Source organism: Amblyomma mixtum, chromosome 2, assembly GCF_055824585.1.
Source record: "Amblyomma mixtum isolate Tamu chromosome 2, ASM5582458v1, whole genome shotgun sequence".
NCBI lineage: Eukaryota > Metazoa > Arthropoda > Arachnida > Ixodida > Ixodidae > Amblyomma > Amblyomma mixtum.
The window spans coordinates 254,752,432-254,771,976 of record NC_143013.1 but is presented as its reverse complement, the minus strand read 5'-3'; the positions used below and the strand labels follow the sequence as shown (position 1 = coordinate 254,771,976).

Here is a 19,545-nt window from a genome sequence, read left to right as displayed (position 1 = left end):
GCTGCCTCGGCGAGGCTATTGCAGGGGTGGGGTACAATACAAAGAAACAAAGAAAGCAAATATACACATTAAGAAAAGGCTTGTAAGAATTCTTCTAATGATAATGGACGGATGTTGCCTGCTAAAGAATTCCAGATTTCAGTGGTTAAAAGCTGCCGAAAGAAGTTAGTGCGGGCATAAAAGGGCGAAATGTTTAGGACGTGGTGGCTCCCTGTAGACGAAGGTTTGGAAAATGTCAGCCTATTGCCTAGCTACGAAAAACGAGATGAAATGATTAACGTGTACATGAATTCGAGGCATTCAAGACGACGGCATGCGGCAAGAGTAGTGAGACCTAATCGGGGAAGGAAAGTAAGCGGAAAAAGTCCGCGTCAAATCTCATGCAAACAAAACGCACGACCTTCTTCTGCACAGATTTTAGTCTGCTGATATCACACTGCTTATACGCATTCCAAACACAAGCGTATTCGAGGATGGGGCTAATGAGTGCTTTATATGTAAAAACCTTGGTGAGATGTAAGTATCCTAGTCTTTTAAGAGCCTTATTACAGATGAAATCAATGTGTTCTAACCATGTCGCGCGTTAGCAGGACACCGAGATATCTATATTCTTACACTTTGTGTAGGTTGACTGTATTATATCAATATGTGAAGAAGGAAGGGCGCTGACGCCGTGAAAATGACATACAGACAGTATCAGAAAAGCTGATATCTATTTGTCACGTCTTGGGCCAGTTGCAGAAATCAGAGAATTAATTTTTAAGGGCAACATGATCAATTGGTGATTTAATGGTTCGATATAAAAAGCCGTCATCGGCATAAAGGCTGATCTTTACTGAAACGTGAAATAGTAGGTCATTGATGTACAGGAGGAAAAGAAAAGGACCCAGGACAGAACTCTGGGGAACCCCGTATGAAACAAACATTAGCTGAAGATGAGTTGGCAAAGATGAAGTGTACGTACTGGGAGCGCTAGGAAAGAAAGTCGGATATGCAGCTAACCGGGGACGTTTTTTTTATTATAGCGGACAGCTTGAGCATTAATTAATTTACGGTGTGAAACTGTATCGATGACCTTTGCGAAGTGTATAAAAATTGCATCAAACTGGTCGCCTATATCGAGAGAACTGTTGATGTCAAGCACGAATTCTATTACAGTACCGAACCCACGACGAAAACCTTGCTGGAAAACACTTAGCCTGTTATTAGTTTCAAGAAATTTCATGATATTTTTAAAGAAAACGTGCTCCAGTAGTTTACACGAATGGGCTGTTAAGGAAATGAGCCTGTAATTAATAACTGAACATCACCAGATTGCATTAAGGAGAGAGCCTTAGTAAGTTCCCGCGAGGAAGGAAGGTTGCCGGTTTTCAGGGATTTCCTAAATATTACTGTAAGGTACCCGGCAGACCAAAGAGAGTAATCAACGGGAAGTACAGCAGGGATGTCGTCAGGACCACAGGAGTTCTTGGCATCTAAGTTTGATATATTGACCAGTGGATACTGACACTGCCAATTGCGGAATGCGACTGAGGAGAAGAAGCTGGAATTGCCGAATTGTCTGTCGTGAAAACTGATGGAAGTGGTCATTAAAAGCATCAGGAACTGGTAGTGGTGCAGAAACTGCGACGTCATTTATTATCAATGTATCCGAGCTCGACCCAGGAGGTAGAAAAGATTTCCATATTTTACGGAGATTAGCTTTCACTGATTTGGGCAAAGCAGCCTAATAATAATCTTGGTCGCCAGAATGTTTTGATCGGCGTAATCTAGCGAGACGGCGTGATAAATGCAATTATTCCCTAGTTATCCAAGGAATGGCAGTGTTATTTTTCTTTGCTCTTAAACGGAGGAAACGATTGATGCACATTTTGACAATATTTTCAAAGAGAGTTTTTAGAGTATATACATCACTAGTGGAACTTATTTTGCTCCACCTCATCAAAGGAATCGCAAAGAGTGCGAGTTACTGCTAGATCATCTGCGCGGTTAAAATCAGGAAACGTGCTGTAGACAAAACCAGATTTAGGAACTGTGCAAAGAACTGAAACTAACACAACTTTGTGATCGGATACCCCCTCAATTACATCGCACTCATAATCGTTGTTTATAAGAGACGAGGTAAGAAAGACCAAGTCTAGAACTGCCGCATGCCGAGTGCATTCTCGAACTACTTGACTTAAGCCACAAGACAATGAAAACAACACCAGCTCCCTTCCAACAGACACTTCATGTCCGCGCACTGTCATAAATGATCAGTCGAAACCATGTGCATTAAAATCGCCCATACAAATTACGTTCGAAGAAGAAGTATTGTAGTCATGTAATAAACCAACTCAGAGTGTGTAACTGATCAGTATCAGAAACAGGCGGACGGTAAACAACCCCTACTATCAAGGATGAGTTTTCCAGCTGGACCTTACACCACAAGGACTCGATATCTGGTGGTGCCGGGAGCAGAAGAAACCGGAGGTTGGACTTAAAGAAAGGGAGCCATGCCGCCCCCTCTGCCGTATCTGTCTCCTCAGACAAGAAGAGGGAGGGTGCACCCTTTCGGCACAGTGTTCTTGAAGCTGTTTACTCCGCCTACCCCGTCCACACAGCACGCATCACACTCGCCGCTGAATTTCAGTGCGAATGCTTCAGGGTGGAAACAACGCTCACAGATATACCGAAATCGCTCATAGACACTGCAAATGTTTGCAGATATATTGCAGATGTATGCCATAATCGGGTCGGACCGCCTGGACAACCAACGGACCCCGTTCCACCAGACTGTAAATCCTCTAGCCACTTAATCTTCTGCCTGCCTAAAATTAAGTCCATTCTCGCTGTCTCTTGTCCGGCATCTACGGTGCGGAGAAACTGGCGTGTGCTCGCATTTCTCTCAATTCCTGTGACCTGACTAATCATAATCATAATCATAATCATCAACTTAGTTATGCCCACTGCAGGATGAACACCGTCCTGCGACAGTTGTGGTCACCTTTCCGAGAAAATTACCTAATCTTCTCTCTCCAGATGACCCTCCGCTGCCGCTGGCTCTCTTTTAGAATTCAATACCTCAAGGTTTTTCTTTCTCTAACCACTCTTTCTTTCTTTCTTTCTTTCTTTCTTTCTTTCTTTCTTTCTTTCTTTCTTTCTTTCTTTCTTTCTTTCTTTCTTTCTTTCCTTCTTTCCTTCCTTCTTTCTTTCTCTTTTTCCTTCTTTCTTTCATTCTTTCTTTCTTTCTGTCTATATATCTCCCTTTCCTTCTTTTTCCTTTCTTCCTTTCTTTTTTCTTTCCTTCTTTCTTTCTTTCTTTTGATTTCGTATCCTTTATTTGAAGCTGTAGCGTAGCGTGACCTTGCGTGGCACGTGTTCAGTGAACTCGCGTTCCGTGAACTAACGCAGCGATGAAGAGGGAGAGCCAGGCGGCGAGCCAGCACAGCGACTCCCGCCTCTGGCTGCCGAGGTCCGGTCTGCCGACGCCCGCTACGACGCTGGCCGCCCCGGTGGGCTCCACGCCCAGCTTCCAGCCCTGGGTGGACCCGGCGCCGCTGCAGCCGCTCGTGATCCAGGCGCAGGTGCCGTGCGCCTCGCTCGCGGGCGTCCACGTGACGCTCGAGAACCGCGCCCTCTGGGAGAAGTTCTACGCCACGGGCAACGAGATGATCATCACCAGGCCGGGAAGGTGAGAGCGCCTTCCGCGAGAGGCACTGCGGTCGTCCATCCTAGGAATGCCGGGAAGTGGGAGTGTCATACTTGGCTTGGCTGTTGATTGGCTGAACACCGGCGTTCATACGGGCGAGCTTTTCTTGCGCCAGTCATCCCAGAAATACTTTGCTAAATTGCATAGGCTCCTATAGTCGGATACAACTTAAGTCTGCAGTGAAGCTCCGCCCACATTCAGCCTTCGCGCACAGGATTCCTCCACGACGAAAAAGTAGTCCACTGCTTAAATGCTTCTTGTTACGTAAACAAGAAGCTTATCACAAGAAAAAAATTATGAGCTCTAGAATTTTGATACATGGATTGTTTGAAATAGACAAACATTAAAAAGCTGATTTCGTTTACAGTTGCTATTGGCCAGCGGAGTAATACAGGACGCCGCGGACCGCGGTCCAGTGTTAGCAACTGCTGTTTTTTTTTAAGTTGTATCCTACTTATAATATGAAATATTCAGTACTTCCAGAGAATTTCCTGCAATCGATCAGGAATAACATACAACCAAAAAATCGCTTTATCTGTACCTTATAGTAGGCGCCGCGGTGGCTCAGTGGTTAGCGCGCTCGTCTACCGAGCCGGAGTTCCCGGGTTCGAACCCGATCGCGGCGGCCGCGTTTCGATGGAGGCGGATTGCAAGAGGCGCCCGTGTGCTGTGAGATGTCAGTGCACGTTAAAGGTCCCCAGGTGGTCGAAATTATTCCAGAGACCTGCACTACAGCACCTTTTTCATCCCATTTGGCGTGGTTCAGGTGTCCACCGAGATATGTGAGACAGATACTGCGCCATTTCGTTTCCCAAAAATCAATTTTCAATTTCTGTGCCATAGGAGAGAATACCGGCACAGCTATATATTTTAGAAGCCGAATACAAGCTTTCTTCCAAACACTCCCCAAGTCAGATATAAAGTTCACACTCCCCGGCATTCCCGCGGTGGATGATCTTTAAAAAATTGCGCAGACGATGGCGCCTTTTTTTTCCCCCTTTCTTTCGGTAGTTTTGGAAAACAAGAAGGACGACATACGCGCTGCTTCACAGCGACAGGGGTCTCACGATTTAATGAGGACGTACAGGCGCGAGCAGTATCAAAGGGAACGCGCAGTTCGTCCTTGCGAACCAGATTGGGTTTTAGTTCTGCATAGAATTAGAAAACAGATGCATTAAAAGGATTATACGCCTAACGGTGAGTTACATAATAATTCGCGCTCTTAACGTGTGCTAGAGGAGTATTAATTAAATTCGTACTAAAAAGTATTCCCCTGGTGAGAGCTTGTGTATGTTGGTATCTCAGCACCGATTCCCGCCGGAAGGGGTTGCGCGTAACGCAGGTATGCTTTCAGAACTCGGCAGCTGTGCCTCTCTAGTGTAAAGTAGGGGTGTGCGAATATTCGATATTTTGCGAATATAATTCGAATATTATATTTTAGTATTCGTATTCGATTCGAAGTCCAAGTATTCGTGTTGTTTCGAATATTCGACACGACGCGAATATTATTATCTAGCCGAATATTCTTTTGCTAGCACCGGCGTTCATTTCGGTCCGCAAGCCCTATCGACAGAGACATAACAACATGGCGGCGCCCAGAGCAATGCGTAACGTTGGGCTAGAGTAGTACACTCTAGTTGGGCCATGCAGTAGCTGACTGCACTGATGAGCTTCTTTGTGGCTATACCTGCGAAGCTGGTATAGTCAGAGCTGTGCACGAAATACATCGCAATACGAGATAGTTCAGTGCCAATTGAGAGGGCATTTTCTGTGGCTGGAGAAGTCGTTTCAGCTAGAAGGGAACTACTTCTGCCTGACCATGTGGAGCAGCCGGTTTTCCTTCACGAAAACCTTTTATGTTCATCCCAGCAACGCGCTTTTGTGCTTATGGCAAGCTAGCCTTGATCAATGCTGTGTACCAGCCATCTTCTATGATATTTCCACTCTTCTAAAAACAATATTCGAGACTTTGATACTTTTTGTGCAGCCACACACACCTTTTGTGCTCATTTCATCACTGATAGTTGAACTGTGATGTTCTTGGGTGCTCGAATAGATGTATTGTAGTGGTTAAATGCGTCTCTCCTTCATTATTCGATATTCGATTCTATATTCGGAACCAAGTATTCGTATTCGATTCGTATTCGAAAAATTTGATATTCGCACACCCCTAGTGTAAAGCTTTCCGAAAAGAATCCTAAAAGAAGGAATCCAGGAGTTTTCTGGCAACCTCAACATATTTTATAAACAATGAAAGCTAGCACCCCCCCCCCCCCCAACCCTCTTTCTTCACCTCGATCTCTCGAGGATTTCAAGCTTTCATTCTAGCCTTTGAAATTTGTATATGCATGTACACGACAACGTTCTCGGTATTGGTAGGAATGAAATAGGGGGCAGCTAAACGATAACCTGAGAAATACGAATTCAATGTTTTCGAAAACGACGGCGTTATCTCCATTTCGGTAAACATCGGTTCAAATAATTCCTTCGTTTATCTGCATTGCCCTTTACCAACACTTTTCAAATTATGTGATATGGCTGCTACTCGCTTACTTCTTTGACGAAGTTTTGTTGAAGAAACTGAAATGCTCCCCCAGTCCTGAATGTCAAACAAGTAAGCGAGTAGCAGCCATTCCCTATATCCACAACATATCACATAATTTGAAAAGTGTTGGTAAAAGAGTCGGAGTGGATGTTGTTTTTTCAGCCCCCGTTAAGTTATCAAGCTTGTGCATGCGTGTCAACAACCCAGGGAAAACTATCTCCGATTACCCTAAAAATCATGAGCGCAAATTCGTGAAGTGTCAAAAAAATGTCGTGTATTCCATTCCTCTCACTTGTAATAGGTTTTATATTGGCCAGACAGGACAGTGCCTAAATGATAGGCTCAGGCAGCACCGCAACAATGTTGATAACAAAGAGTCTCGTAACCTTAGCATGCATTGCCGTGAGCGCGATTGCTCCCCACAGTTTAATTTTTGCCGAGTTGTTGCTAGGAACAAAGACCATCTGTGCCGTGAAATAATCGAGGCTTCGAATATCAAGAAGTATGGTGATACATGTGTAAGTGCTGCATCAGTGTCTTTATCACAAAAAGAACTTCGCTTCCTGAATTGCACATCTTAGCTTGTGTTGGCTTGCAGGGATCTGGGTGCATGAATGAGCTCTATGCGTTGTTTTCTGTTTTGGTGCCTAAATGTATTTATACGCGCAGCGTGCCAAATAAATGTCAGTTGTTAGTTCAGCGCTGTGTTGTCCGTTTCCTCCTTTCTGCCGCTCTCTTCTTTGGCCTTCGGCCTTGCGCTGTTTCAATCATATCGTGTTTAGAGTGCGAGGCAACTCTTTTTCCCTGCCTCCGATTACTTTCTCCTTCTTTCTTCCTTTCCCTCCCCACGGCGCGGGTCGGGTCTTCACCGTATAGTTCGGAAGTTTCTTTTCCCCGTGAAACATTCCTGTCTCCATTTTCACCGCGCGTAGCATGCTCTCACCGAGAGCATGTTCTCGTTACTTCTAATTTGTCAAATGATTCGCCATCTGAAATAATTAATTGGTTATTTTTCCTCCTTGAGAAAAGAAAACAATAACAGCATTATCTCTGTGCCGTCCTTAGTTTCAAAAGCTGTTGGCTTCCCTCGTATGCATGACGTTTCGGCTCACTTGTGCCGAGCGTTATAAAATACCTCGCTCTAAGAAAGTTCGACTAGAGAAAAGTTATAGGCAGTCGTCTTGACTAGCCAGGTCAGCTTATATTTTTAAATACACCTGGTTTCTTAATTAACGAACATAAGTTAACGAACTTTCTATCGCAAAATTTGGTATACAAAATTTGGAGTGTAAATGTGGTAGAACATATTGACTAATGCTCACTTAGTTTTATTTAAAGCAACTTTGGCCTGTTTATGCATCGCGGCTTTCTGTAACCGAGTTGCTCATTCCATCGGTGCGCGTTTACTACTGCGAAGCGAAAGCGCATAGTCACTTGAGAATTTTTAAACGTCGCTGATAAAAACTTAAAAATAAAAAAAGAAACCACATTAAAGTTATTTCGAAGCAAACAACCGAAACGGCCGTTTCTCGACATGCTCTACAACTCCAACACTGAAAAATTTGCGCTAAAATTGACGATTTGAAAGTTATTTAATTCATTTTATTCAGTCAGCAAATCATTCGTGTTTAAAATATATGTTGACCTGGTCAAGACGACTACTTACAATGTTGTGTTATTCTAATCTTGGTAGAACGCGTTGTCGTTTATTAAAGTATCGCACAACTTCCCTGGAACACCCTGTACATTGCATGCCGTGGAGAAGTGGACAGTGAAAAAGGGGGCGCCCGTCGTCAGCGCGAGCAGGGGCTTCAGCGAAGGCACGTGCGAACACAGTTCGTTCGACGCACGACGACACTTGCTGAAAGCAACGCTGCAGCGCTGACAGCGGGTCGTTTTTCCGGTGGTATTCGCTCCGCGTACGCCATTCGGAAAAGGGTTGAACGGCCCCCAAGCGCAGACAAGCATTCCTTGTTGAAAGCTCACCGACGTGGAAAGCGAATGGCACACACACACACACACACACACACATAAAAATAGAAAGGTGTACTGGGGCCTAAACAAAGCGAGCGGCGTGCGGAAAATGACCGCAGCAAAACCTTTACGCTCCCCTGTTCGCGTCGCGTGGCTCCTCCTCTCAAGTGTAGGAACCCGTTTCCCCCCCCCCTTTTTTTTTCCTTTTCCTCTTTCTCTTCAGTTCTTGTTTTTGTATATGTTTTCGTTCGTGCCGGTGCACCCCGACTTCTTGTCCCTGCTCTCCAAATGAGGCAGACGATTTCGCAGTCGGCTTTCAGGGCTATTTTGTAGGCTGTCATATTTGCGAAAAACTGGCGGTTGGTTTCGCCATTTCTGCTTGTTTACTTTTTGTTCTTTTTGTATCTTCGTGCCCATATTCCGGTCGTTCGCGTGCCCCTGACCTCGCTGACGATCCCCCTCCTCCTCCCGCACCACAGGGCGCCGGGTTTCGTCGCTTATTCTTGAAGCGGAAAGCACCCGTGGCATCGTCTTTCTCGTGTCGACTGTCGTCCATTTCACTTTCAGAAAGCGCGGCGTCCCAACAGACCTTCGTTCGACGCACGCAGCTGTCGCTGTCGCTTTCTCTTCTCCGCTGAGAAGAGTGATAGCGCTGGGACTTCCCTATTTGGTGGGACACATTTTGGGGCCCCTGGTGGGGTGAGGAGGGTTCACTCACAAGCCAGTGCCGGTTTCAAGCTCATGTCGAAAAAATGGCTGAGGCTTAACTTGGTTAAGCCTGGAGAATGCGAAGCATCATCGTGTCGCGTAATTTGGAGGCGCACAACCACAGCGACGGCGCGAGGTGGGCCCCCGTTTCTCCACTGTCGTGACGTCATCGTGTCACGTGGTGTGACGTCATGTATCACGTGATTTGGAGGCGCACAATCACAGCGACGGCGCGAGTTGGGCCCCCGTTTCTCCACTGCCGTGACGTCATCGTGTCACGTGGTGAGGCATCATCGTGTCACGTGATTTGGAGGCGCACAACCACAGCGACGGCGCGAGGTGGGCCCCCGTTTCTCTACTGTCGTGACGTCATCGTGTCACGTGGTGTGACGTCATGTATCACGTGATTTGGAGGCGCATAACCACGGTGAAGGGCTGAAGTGGTAGCTAATGTAGTATGCTTCGCATAAAATATGCAGTCATCTGCATGAATGCATCATAACATATTTCTTCTCCCACTGCTAAGCTCGAACGAGCTCGAGAGCCTGGGTTGCGAAGTGCGCGCTTGGTTCGACAGCTGACGTTACCTTTCCTCTGTACTTCTAGATATCACGGAAGCCCATGTATTTTATCCAGACTGCGTTTTTGTTTTTCGCCGACTGCAACTACTGCACCTTTGTGCACTTACCTGTTGCAGTGTATTCGGGTTGAACGTTATTGACGTGACGAAAACTGAGCTTCGCAATTGTAGACGTAGACGCATTCCATGCGCTACGAAAAATGCTCGAAATCACCTCAGCATATACACTGTCCCAGTTCTTAACTAAGTCACTTGCTCGCTCGCTCTCTCGCTCGCTCGCTCACTCACTCACTCACTCACTCTCACTCCCTCCCTTCATCCCTCCCTCGCTCGCTAACTCACTCACTACACTCACTCACTACACTCACTCACTCACTTACTCACTAACTCTCACTCCCTCCCTTCCTCCCTCCCTCACTCACTCACTACACTCACTCACTACACTCACTCACACACTAACTCTCCCTCCCTCCCTTCCTCCCTCGCTCGCTCGCTAACTCACTCACTCGCTCGCTCACTAATTCACTACACTCACTCACTACACTCACTCACTCACTACACTCACTCACTACACTCACTCACTCACTAACTCTCACTCCCTCCCTTCCTCCCTCGCTCACTCACTCACTACACTCACTCACTACACTCACTCACTACACTCACTGACTACACTCACTCACTAAATCTCACTCCCTCGCTCGCTCGCTAACTTACTCGCTCACTCCCTCGCTCGCTCACTCACGCACTCACTGACTCACTCACACTCACTAACTCTCACTCCCTCCCTCCCTCGCTTGCTCGCTAACTCACTCCCTCCCTCCCTGGCTCGCTCGCTCGCTATGAGTTAGCTCACTTATTCACTCGCTCACTCACTCACTACACTCACTCACTCACTCGCTCGCTGACTCACTCACGCACTCACTCACTCACTAACTCTCACTCCCTCGGTCGCTCACTCACTCACTCACTAACTCTCACTCCCTCCCTTCCTCCCTCCCTCGGTCGCTCACTCACGCACTCACTCATTACACTCACTCACTCACTCACTAACTCTCATTCCCTCCCTTTCTCCCTCCCTCGCTCGCTCGCTACTTCACTAACTCAATCACTCACTCGCTCACTCACTCACTCACTCACACTCACTCTCTCTCACTCCCTCGCTCGCTCGCTCGCTAACTCACTCACTCGCTCACTCACCACTCACTAACTCTCCCTTCCTCCCTCCCTCGCTCGCTCACTCACTCACGCACTCACTCACACTCACTCACTCATACCCTCACTCACTCACTCGCTCACTCTTTCATTCCCTCACTCGCTCACTCACTCGCTCACTGACTGACTCGCTCACTCACTCACTGACTCACACTCACTCACACATTCCCTCACTCACTCGCTCGCTCACTCACTCACTCCCTTCCTCCCTCCTTCGCTCTCTCACTCACTCACGCACTCACTCACTCACTCAGTCATTCCCTCACTCACTCACTCACTCACTCGCTCGCTCACTCATTCCCTCACTCACTCACTCGCTCACTCACTCACTCATTCCCTCACTCACTCGCTCACTCACTCACTCATTCCCTCACTCGCTCACTCACTCACTCATTCCTCACTCACTCACTCGCTCACTCACTCATTCCCTCACTCACTCACTAACTCTCACTCCCTTCCTCCCTCCCTCACTCACTCACTCGCTCACTCAGTCACTCACTTACGCACTCACTGACACTCACTCACTCATTCCCTCACTAAGTCACTCTCACTCGCTCACTGACTCACTCACTCACTCACTCACTCTCACTCACTCACTCACTCGCTCACTCACTCACTCATTCCCTCACTCACTCACTAACTCTCACTCCCTCCCTTCCTCCCTCCCTCGCTCGCTCACTCACTCACTCGCTCACTCAGTCACTCACTTACGCACTCACTGACACTCACTCACTCATTCCCTCACTAAGTCACTCTCACTCGCTCACTGACTCACTCACTCACTCACTCGCTCGCTCACCACTCACTAACTCTCCCTCCCTCCCTTCCTCCCTCCCTCGCTCGCTCACTCACTCGCTCACTCACTCACGCACTCACTCACTCACTCACTCACACTCACTCACTCATACCCTCACTCACTCGCTCACTCATTCCCTCACTCACTCACTCGCTCACTCTTTCATTCCCTCACTCGCTCACTCACTCGCTCACTGACTGACTCGCTCGCTCACTCACTCACTCACGCACTGACTCTCACTCACTCACACATTCCCTCACTCACTCGCTCGCTCACTCACTCACTCCCTTCCTCCCTCCTTCGCTCTCTCACTCACTCACGCACTCACTCAGTCATTCCCTCACTCACTCACTCGCTCGCTCACTCATTCCCTCACTCGCTCACTCACTCATTCCCTCACTCACTCACTCATTCCCTCACTCACTCGCTCACTCACTCACTCATTCCCTCACTCGCTCACTCACTCACTCATTCCCTCACTCGCTCACTCACTCATTCCCTCACTCACTCACTAACTCTCACTCCCTCCCTTCCTCCCTCCCTCGCTCGCTCACTCACTCACTCATTCCCTCACTCACTCACTAACTCTCACTCCCTCCCTTCCTCCCTCCCTCGCTCGCTCACTCACTCGCTCACTCACTCACTCATTCCTTCACTCACTCACTAACTCTCACTCTCTCCCTTCGTCCCTCCCTCGCTCGCTCACTCAGTCACTCACTGACACTCACTCACTCACTCATTCCCTCACTAAGTCACTCTCACTCGCTCACTGACTCACTCACTCACTCTCACTCACTCACTCACTCACTCACTGGAGAGGCGAGCCAAATTGTACTGCCCAGGTTTCCATCGCTTGCACGCCTACACAGTGAACAACTTCTCACTTCGCGTTATGCCTGCTCGCATGACACGCGGGGCTTACGCCCGGGCCCCCAATTTCTGGCTGGGGTGCAGCGATGGCGTTTGTGTACATTCAGCTACAATCCTATTCTTTAAGCAGTTATAAAACATAATAATAAGCGCGACAGCTTTCGCTCGTAATATGCTCCTCCTAAGTGCAGATGGACGGACTATTTCCTCGCGCTCAATCATCGCCTCGACGGATAGGGTTACTGACCCGGCCGCCGTGATCGCAGGCGCATGTTTCCCGTGCTGCGAGTCAAGGTGAGCCACATGGAGAGCAGCACGTACTACATGATGCTGGTGGACCTGGTTCCGGCCGACAACTTCCGCTACCGCTTCCTGGGAAACTGCTGGCTGCCCGTGGAGACTGCCGAGTGCGACTCCGGCGCCGAGCCGCGGCTCTACATGCACGAGCACGGGCCCTGCCTCGGATCCCAGTGGGTGCTCAGGCCGGTCGATTTCGGCGCCATCAAGCTCACCAACCAGAGCTACAACGCCCAGCACCAGGCAAGCAGCGCCGCCCTGCGACCAAATGCACTGTATACAGCAGCTTTGGAAAGCATGAAACGCAGCCCTTTAAAATGCAAAATCGTTATATGGCGCTTCGTACCACGTGATTTTGCCCTAGCCACACCGTATCTAAGCCTTCTATCTCAAATGTTAAAGGTCGAGGCTTCAGAGAGCTATCGGCTTCTTCAGAATTGCTATTGATGTAGTGCTTTCGCACTAAAAAAAATGGCGGTCGTTTAGCTCTGGTTAAACCCGGAGGATTGCGAAAGCAACGAGGAGAGCGAGAGAGAGAGAAGAGAGAGAGAGAGGCGATGGAGAGCGCGCCGCAGCGGCGGCGGCCCCGGCACGCTAGCAATGTGCCGCTACTGCGCATGAGCAACTGGCGAGCGCGGTGGCGGCACCTCTGAATCACCCGCGCAGCGACGGCGGCGGCGCGCCAGCTGTGCGCCGTGTGACGTCAGTGCTCCTCGCGCATGCGCAGTATGGCCTTTCCTCAGCTCCGCGAAGTGGCTCGGTGACTCGCATAGTGTTGCTTTCGCAACAAAAAGGCAGCAACCTGAGAAAAATGACACTTAGGACGAAAGCCTCCTTCCCGAACCTCTGTCTCGTGTACAAAAGCAGCCGCTACATTTTAACGGCGCTGCCTCTGCGCTCTTGCTTATTGTGCCCGCATGCATGTCTTGCAGATGAAGCTGCAGTCGATGCGCAAGTACGTGCCCCGTGTACACGTGTTCGCTGGCAGCGACGTGCAGCACCTCGACTACCGGCGCTTCAAGACCTTCGTCTTCCCGGAGACGAGTTTCATCTCGGTCACCTCCTACCAGAGCGAGCAGGTGGGTGCGCTTTCCGTATCTCACATGTGGTGTTAGTTCGTAAACCTGAGACACTTGCGTGTTAAAAGAGTTTTAGCATAGTGCTACAGCTACCGTATGCCCCTCTACCACCAGCCGGCATCAGCGCAAATGTAAATGAACAAAAGGGACCAAGTTCGCCGGCACCTGACCTGCATCTGGCCCAGCGGTCGATTTGCGCATGCGCTGTTGGCGTCCTTAGTTTTTGCGCACCTAGCTCGTAAGGGCCACTTGCGCATGCGCAGTAGGCGGCTGGCGGTGGTGGTATAAGGTAGCGGCGCACGGTTACACTATGTTGAAGCTGTCCATCGTTAAGTACAGTGCGCGTGATAGAGAGCGGGTTTATAAAATGACGAGCTGTTTAAGTTGAAGTCCGTGTAATTTAGACGTTCGTCTGCCATATGAAAAACAGCGAGAGGTAGATAGACAGACAGAGAAAAATCCTTAATGAAAAAGCGAAAACAAAGGGGGGAGGGCATAGCACACCTTAACAACGTAGAAAATTTTAGTAGCTGACTGTGTTCCGCTTTGCGTAGGCAAATACATCTGCTTCTAGTAGAACGTGGAATCAGTTTCAGGTGATTTGGGATAAATGTCAATGTTAATTGAAGATTGTCGGGCGAGTAGGTTGTTCATACCAACTCAGTCGTACCTCAGCAAGAAATAAATAGTTTTAAATCACCGCTCGTGTTGTTGTGTGCCCTTTCTTGTCCCGTTCTTGTTCCACGCTGTTCATGTCATAATTGAGGATGGTTTATGAAAATAGCTTGTAATGCAGTTCCAAACTGACTGTAATCTAAAGGTTCTGCAGACAATTGTGCAGCGTGCATGGATATCATGAAATGGGCGCGCTTCCGTATCGGAAATTACTTTTGCAGATTAAATTTTATAATAGTGATAATGAAATTGCTATAATACGGCTGCGTGATTATCGCTCATCTCAATTCTTTAATGCGAAATCACTACTTCGCGAGGTATAACCAGCTTGCCGAGTTTGTGTGAAGCTTGTCCTTGAAGATAACTTGGAAAAACTGAGCGTAGTAAAACCCCGTGCAGAAATAAAATGACTATTGCTGCGACGGGGATTCGAACCCTCGGCGGTGCGAACTGATCAGCTTCGTTGGCCACTGCACGATAGGACTATGCTATCGTCGAAGCCCATTAAACCTGGAGTCAAACTTCAATACACTCTCGCGCTGTGCATTATAAATCCTCATCTTCATCAACTTCTATTAGCAGCGCGAACTGATCAGATCAGCTTAACCTCGGTCAGAGTTTAATCAGAGTCTAATATCGTCGCCAGACGTGCCGACGACCCAGCAAAGCAAAACCATGGACCAACCAGGCTAAACGAATGCTTTCGCTCGTACACTAGGGTTAGCTACGTTAAAACCCTGCCACTTTTTTTTATAAAAAGCGCACAGCGCAAATTTTGATCTACATAATCCTACCTTCTTTCCTCATTTGCAGATAATTTCCCTGAAGATCCAGAACAACCCGTACGCCAGATCATTCTGCACCAACGGCGAGAGAAGGTAAAAAAAAAAAGTTCTTTCCGAGCTGAGGAAACTCCAAGTAATTTTTGTTCTCTCTAAAAATAAATTCTGCGGCTCTTTCTGCCTATGTTTATGTTTGTACGACAGCAAAAGGTGCATTTTCATTGCTCGCAAAATTACTTTTAATAATATTCCCGCCATCCGATTCAAACTCGTGATGTCTACACCGAAATGGACTCAGTGATCGCCGGCGAGGTATGGAGAGATCGGCATCGAAAAACTGTGTCGACGCACACAATTTACTCGCCAAATGAGCCGGTGATTGGGACGTGGATAATTTACTTTATACAAACTCCGCTTTCAGTGAATTCAGTCTTTATCGTGAGAGTGCGGTATTCTATCGCTATGTGCAACCTAAACTGAGGTGAACGCAGTGAACTATGGAAAGGAAAATAATAGGTGTTACGTTAAGAGACAGGAAGAGGGCAGAGTGGGTCTGGGAAGAAACACGAGTTAATTACATCCTAGTCGAAATCAAGAAGAAATGGAGTTGGGCAGGGCGTGTAATGCGAAGGCAAGATAGCCGCTGGTCCTTAAGCGTAACGGAGTAGATTCCAAGAGAAGGCAAACGTAGCAGGGAGTGGCAGAAAGTTAGGCGAGCGGATGAGATCAAGGAGTTTGCGGGGATAGGGGGGCCTCAGCTGGTAAAGGACGGGGTTAATTGAAGAGACATGGAAGAGGCCTTTGTCCTGCAGTGGGCGTAGTCAAACTGTTCTTGCTGCTGCTACTGATGATGATGATGAACCTATCGCTAAAAACCAACTTCGGTTTCTACTCACTGTCGCTTTAAACCTATTCAACTTACTCTGGTGCTCCACTACGTAAGCTCTTTTATTATTTCGTTCCCCGCTTTTTTTGCGTGATATGCACATCTGCCATATAGAGAAATAGTTTTGCCCAAACAATATCCCAGCGTGTCGTCGCTTAACAGTGGATTTAACGACTGCGTTTAATTGCAATATCCCATCTGTTTTCTTTTTGTCGTTTAGGAGTGTCCTCAAGCGCCTGCTGGACGAAGAATCAGCCTCTGACGAAGATATTAACGGTGAGCGTTGAACGTTTGCCGATCGCGCTGTGCCGAAGAAGGAATGAGATCCCTTCATTCTGCTTCATTCACATTAACAGAGTGCGCGGAAAGTCACGGTAAAAGATGTTTTACAAAACTGACGGGCGATCATACAACGTGACGCGACAAATGGGCGACAATCGGATGTCAACCGTTTCGCCTCTGGCTGCACTTCGCGCTTTAACGCGATAGCGTTAGAGGCCCCGTTACCCAGAAAATCCGGCGTCGGTGTCGGCGTTGTCCGCGTTGTGAGCGAAAAATCACGAGCATGCCCAGAGAGCAACCTAGGAGGCAGGTGGGCCACTTAGGTTACGTGGCCTTGCGACGTCATCACAGTCTGCCCCCCCCCCCCCCCCCCCCCCCGAATAGTGAGAAAACTGCCCACCGTGGCAGGTGGCAGTTAAATTAATGATTGGTGGCTCGAGGCTGCACCATCTGCGATAGACTAGCCGTATTTACAGTTCGCTCGTGGCGCCTCTCTGAAATGTCGCTTTTCTGCAGCATTGGTCTTATTGCGGCAAAGCAACCTTTTCGAAAGAAGGAGATGATGGGATGATGATAAATGATGAGTCACTGATTGAGATGATAGCTTTCCCATTTTTTTCTCATTTTTTTTATTATCCGTTTATTTGTACCTTTCGCAAAATTCTTTAGCAACTTCCATGCTCCACTTCCGTGGCCTGCTACGGTCACGGAGCAGGCCACGGCTCTGATGGGGATACTGGTAAGATGAGTTAATATACTGGCAGAGCGGAGGGGGTGGCCAGACTCCCATGCAAACCCTCTCTACGTTTTTGCTAAACTTAGTGGCGGCCATTATGACAGCGCCTCTTCATGTCCAGTCACTGTTGTGAGGAGCAATCTCAAGGCAAGTAGAGATTAGAGATCTGGCAAAGTCGGTCGTCTCACGTCATGGGATATTAACGTACCACCCCGGCCGCTGCTAACATTAAACTGAAACTAACGAGGCGTCATTTTTTAGTCGTTTTTAAGACCAAGGGGATCGAAAGTAAGGAAATTTATATTTGATCAGACTCTAAAGCTTGTCGAAACAGCGCGCTTTGGTCGTATACCTCTGTGCAAACATTCTCTAGAGAAACAACAACAAATTGAGCTTACCGTACTTCTGCGGGAAACCATGATGGCCCCATAATGGAGCCGCAGAGGGTTTGCACCACAGCTATTTTATTATGCCATCTAATAATCTCCGCTTAGAAACGTGTCTGTTCACAGCGGCCACTTTGCAAAGGTTAACAGACGGTGGCGCCGCCTATGAGCTGAAAAATTAGCTATTGCTTTTGATTTCTCCATCATATTTGTGATTTCAGCAGGCCTAAGCAGTTCATCTAAGCGCCACAAGAGGTGTGGCAGCCGGCTTTTGGATTTCGATCCAATCAGAGTGCCAAATTTTGATACACGAGGTTACATGGGGAGTTTCTCCTCTATTTCAATCGCAGCCCTGGTTACCACCGCCATCTCCCCTAAAATTGAAATTCCTGTTGAAATAATGTTGAAACTATAGGCGAAAACTAAATGTTGAAAACACTAACCAGATTTTCACACAAGACCGATTTTAAAACCAAACTGGGCTTCGAAAGTCACACGTCATACTGACCTTGTGAGTAGCCTACGCCTCTACAATAGCAGCCAGGAATATGAACTACTGAAGCATTTGCATCTTAATGGTCCCTGAACAAACCACTAACATTGAGCACCTGTCAAGATCTAGAATAGCCTTCTTTATATTTCGGAGGAGAGGGTGGCTCTGTAGAGGTAAACTTGAGAAAATTTTCTCTAATACATCTGCATGCACTGCAACTACTAACGAGTTGCTTTTTTTTTCTTCTCTTTTGCCGTCGTGTAGGTAACAGCAGCAAGTTTCGTCCGCTGATCTCCCTCGAAGGCCCCGAAACGCCTCGGAGCTCGCCTTCTGCTGGCATCCCCGCCACGACAGTTACCCAGCAGCGCGTTGTCAACTCGTGCCCTGCTCTGGTGACTTCTCCTTCTATCCCCCCATACCCCTGTCCTTACTCCTCACAACCCTGTTTCTCGTACCCCGCGTACGCGACCTGTCTGGACTGGTGCTCCCCTCTCTATGGCCTCGGCCGCCAGCCCTATGGCTACGCCGGCCCTGGTGCCGTCGGATCATGCCGTTCGTACGTGCCTTCTCCGTACCTGAGCCCAGCGGCAACGGCTCCATTGCTGCCACCAATCTACCTGCCGACGCTCAGCTCCAGCCAATCAGTGGGCGCCATGTCAGTGACGTCCGGTTTATCGGTGACGTCGAGTTTGTCGGCATCGTCTGCTGCTGCCGCCTCTCTGCTGCCGTCTGCAACTTCTTCACTCTCGTCTGCGGCGACGGTGTCGTCGGCAACGCCTTCATTTCCCATTATGTCACTGTCGTCTGCTGCGAACACAGCAGCGTGTCAGCCGTCACAAAGTAACGCCACGTTGTGACCGACGTTGTAAGCGTGTCAAACAGCAGGGAACCGACGGGCCCCTTCCTTGCGAGTCAAGTGCGAGCACGAATCAAACGAAGCTGAATGCACGCTGTGTCAACACTGCGCGTGAATTGCCCACTTTATGTTTGTGCCAGCAGCCAATAGTGCAAAAAAAAAAAAGGTGGTGAAACATGAATGAATACCGAAACGAGAAATGTGCATGCGAACACCGTTTCACATTGCACTCTTTTGAGCCGCCTCTATGGAATGTCTGCTGAGCGAGCATTCGAACCAAGATCTCCGATGTTTTAGAAGGACCTACCTCTTATACGTATAAACTTTAGCATTCGCAGTGCAAGCAATGCCTTCAATTTTGTTGCAAGCCACTATTTTGCCAGCCTTTCAGTAGCATTGTTATTTTTCATCTTCTTTTTCTTTGCCTAAGGAAGTGTCAATAATTTTCCGCCCAAACTGTCACTTGAATGCAGATGTCTACTCTGAGAGTTGCGCATATGTCTCGTATTTTCTGATGTTATGCTCTTACTATGAATCAACTAAGACGCATATGAGAATAATATATGCTGCATAAAGCAGATGCTAGGACTCTAGACATCAAGTGTTATTGTTCGCAGGTGCTATCTTTCACATTAACGCGTATACACTTCAAATACCACGCTATAATGAAAGTTGTAAGCGTAATCGACTACACATG

At 48.0% G+C, this 19,545-nt stretch overlaps 1 protein-coding gene across 1 annotated transcript; it reads left to right on the top strand.

Annotated features, from left to right (window-relative positions):
• Positions 1 to 3,395: 3,395 nt before the first annotated feature.
• Positions 3,396 to 19,334, top strand: LOC149363591 (T-box transcription factor TBX6-like). The gene is made up of 8 exons (XM_089568574.1): positions 3,396 to 3,673; positions 12,643 to 12,916; positions 13,606 to 13,752; positions 15,241 to 15,305; positions 16,316 to 16,371; positions 18,257 to 18,384; positions 18,505 to 18,647; positions 19,322 to 19,334. The coding sequence occupies exons 1-8, from the start codon at positions 3,396 to 3,398 to the stop codon at positions 19,332 to 19,334; spliced, it is 1,104 nt and encodes a 367-aa protein (XP_089424700.1).
• The last annotated feature ends 211 nt before the right edge of the window (positions 19,335 to 19,545 follow it).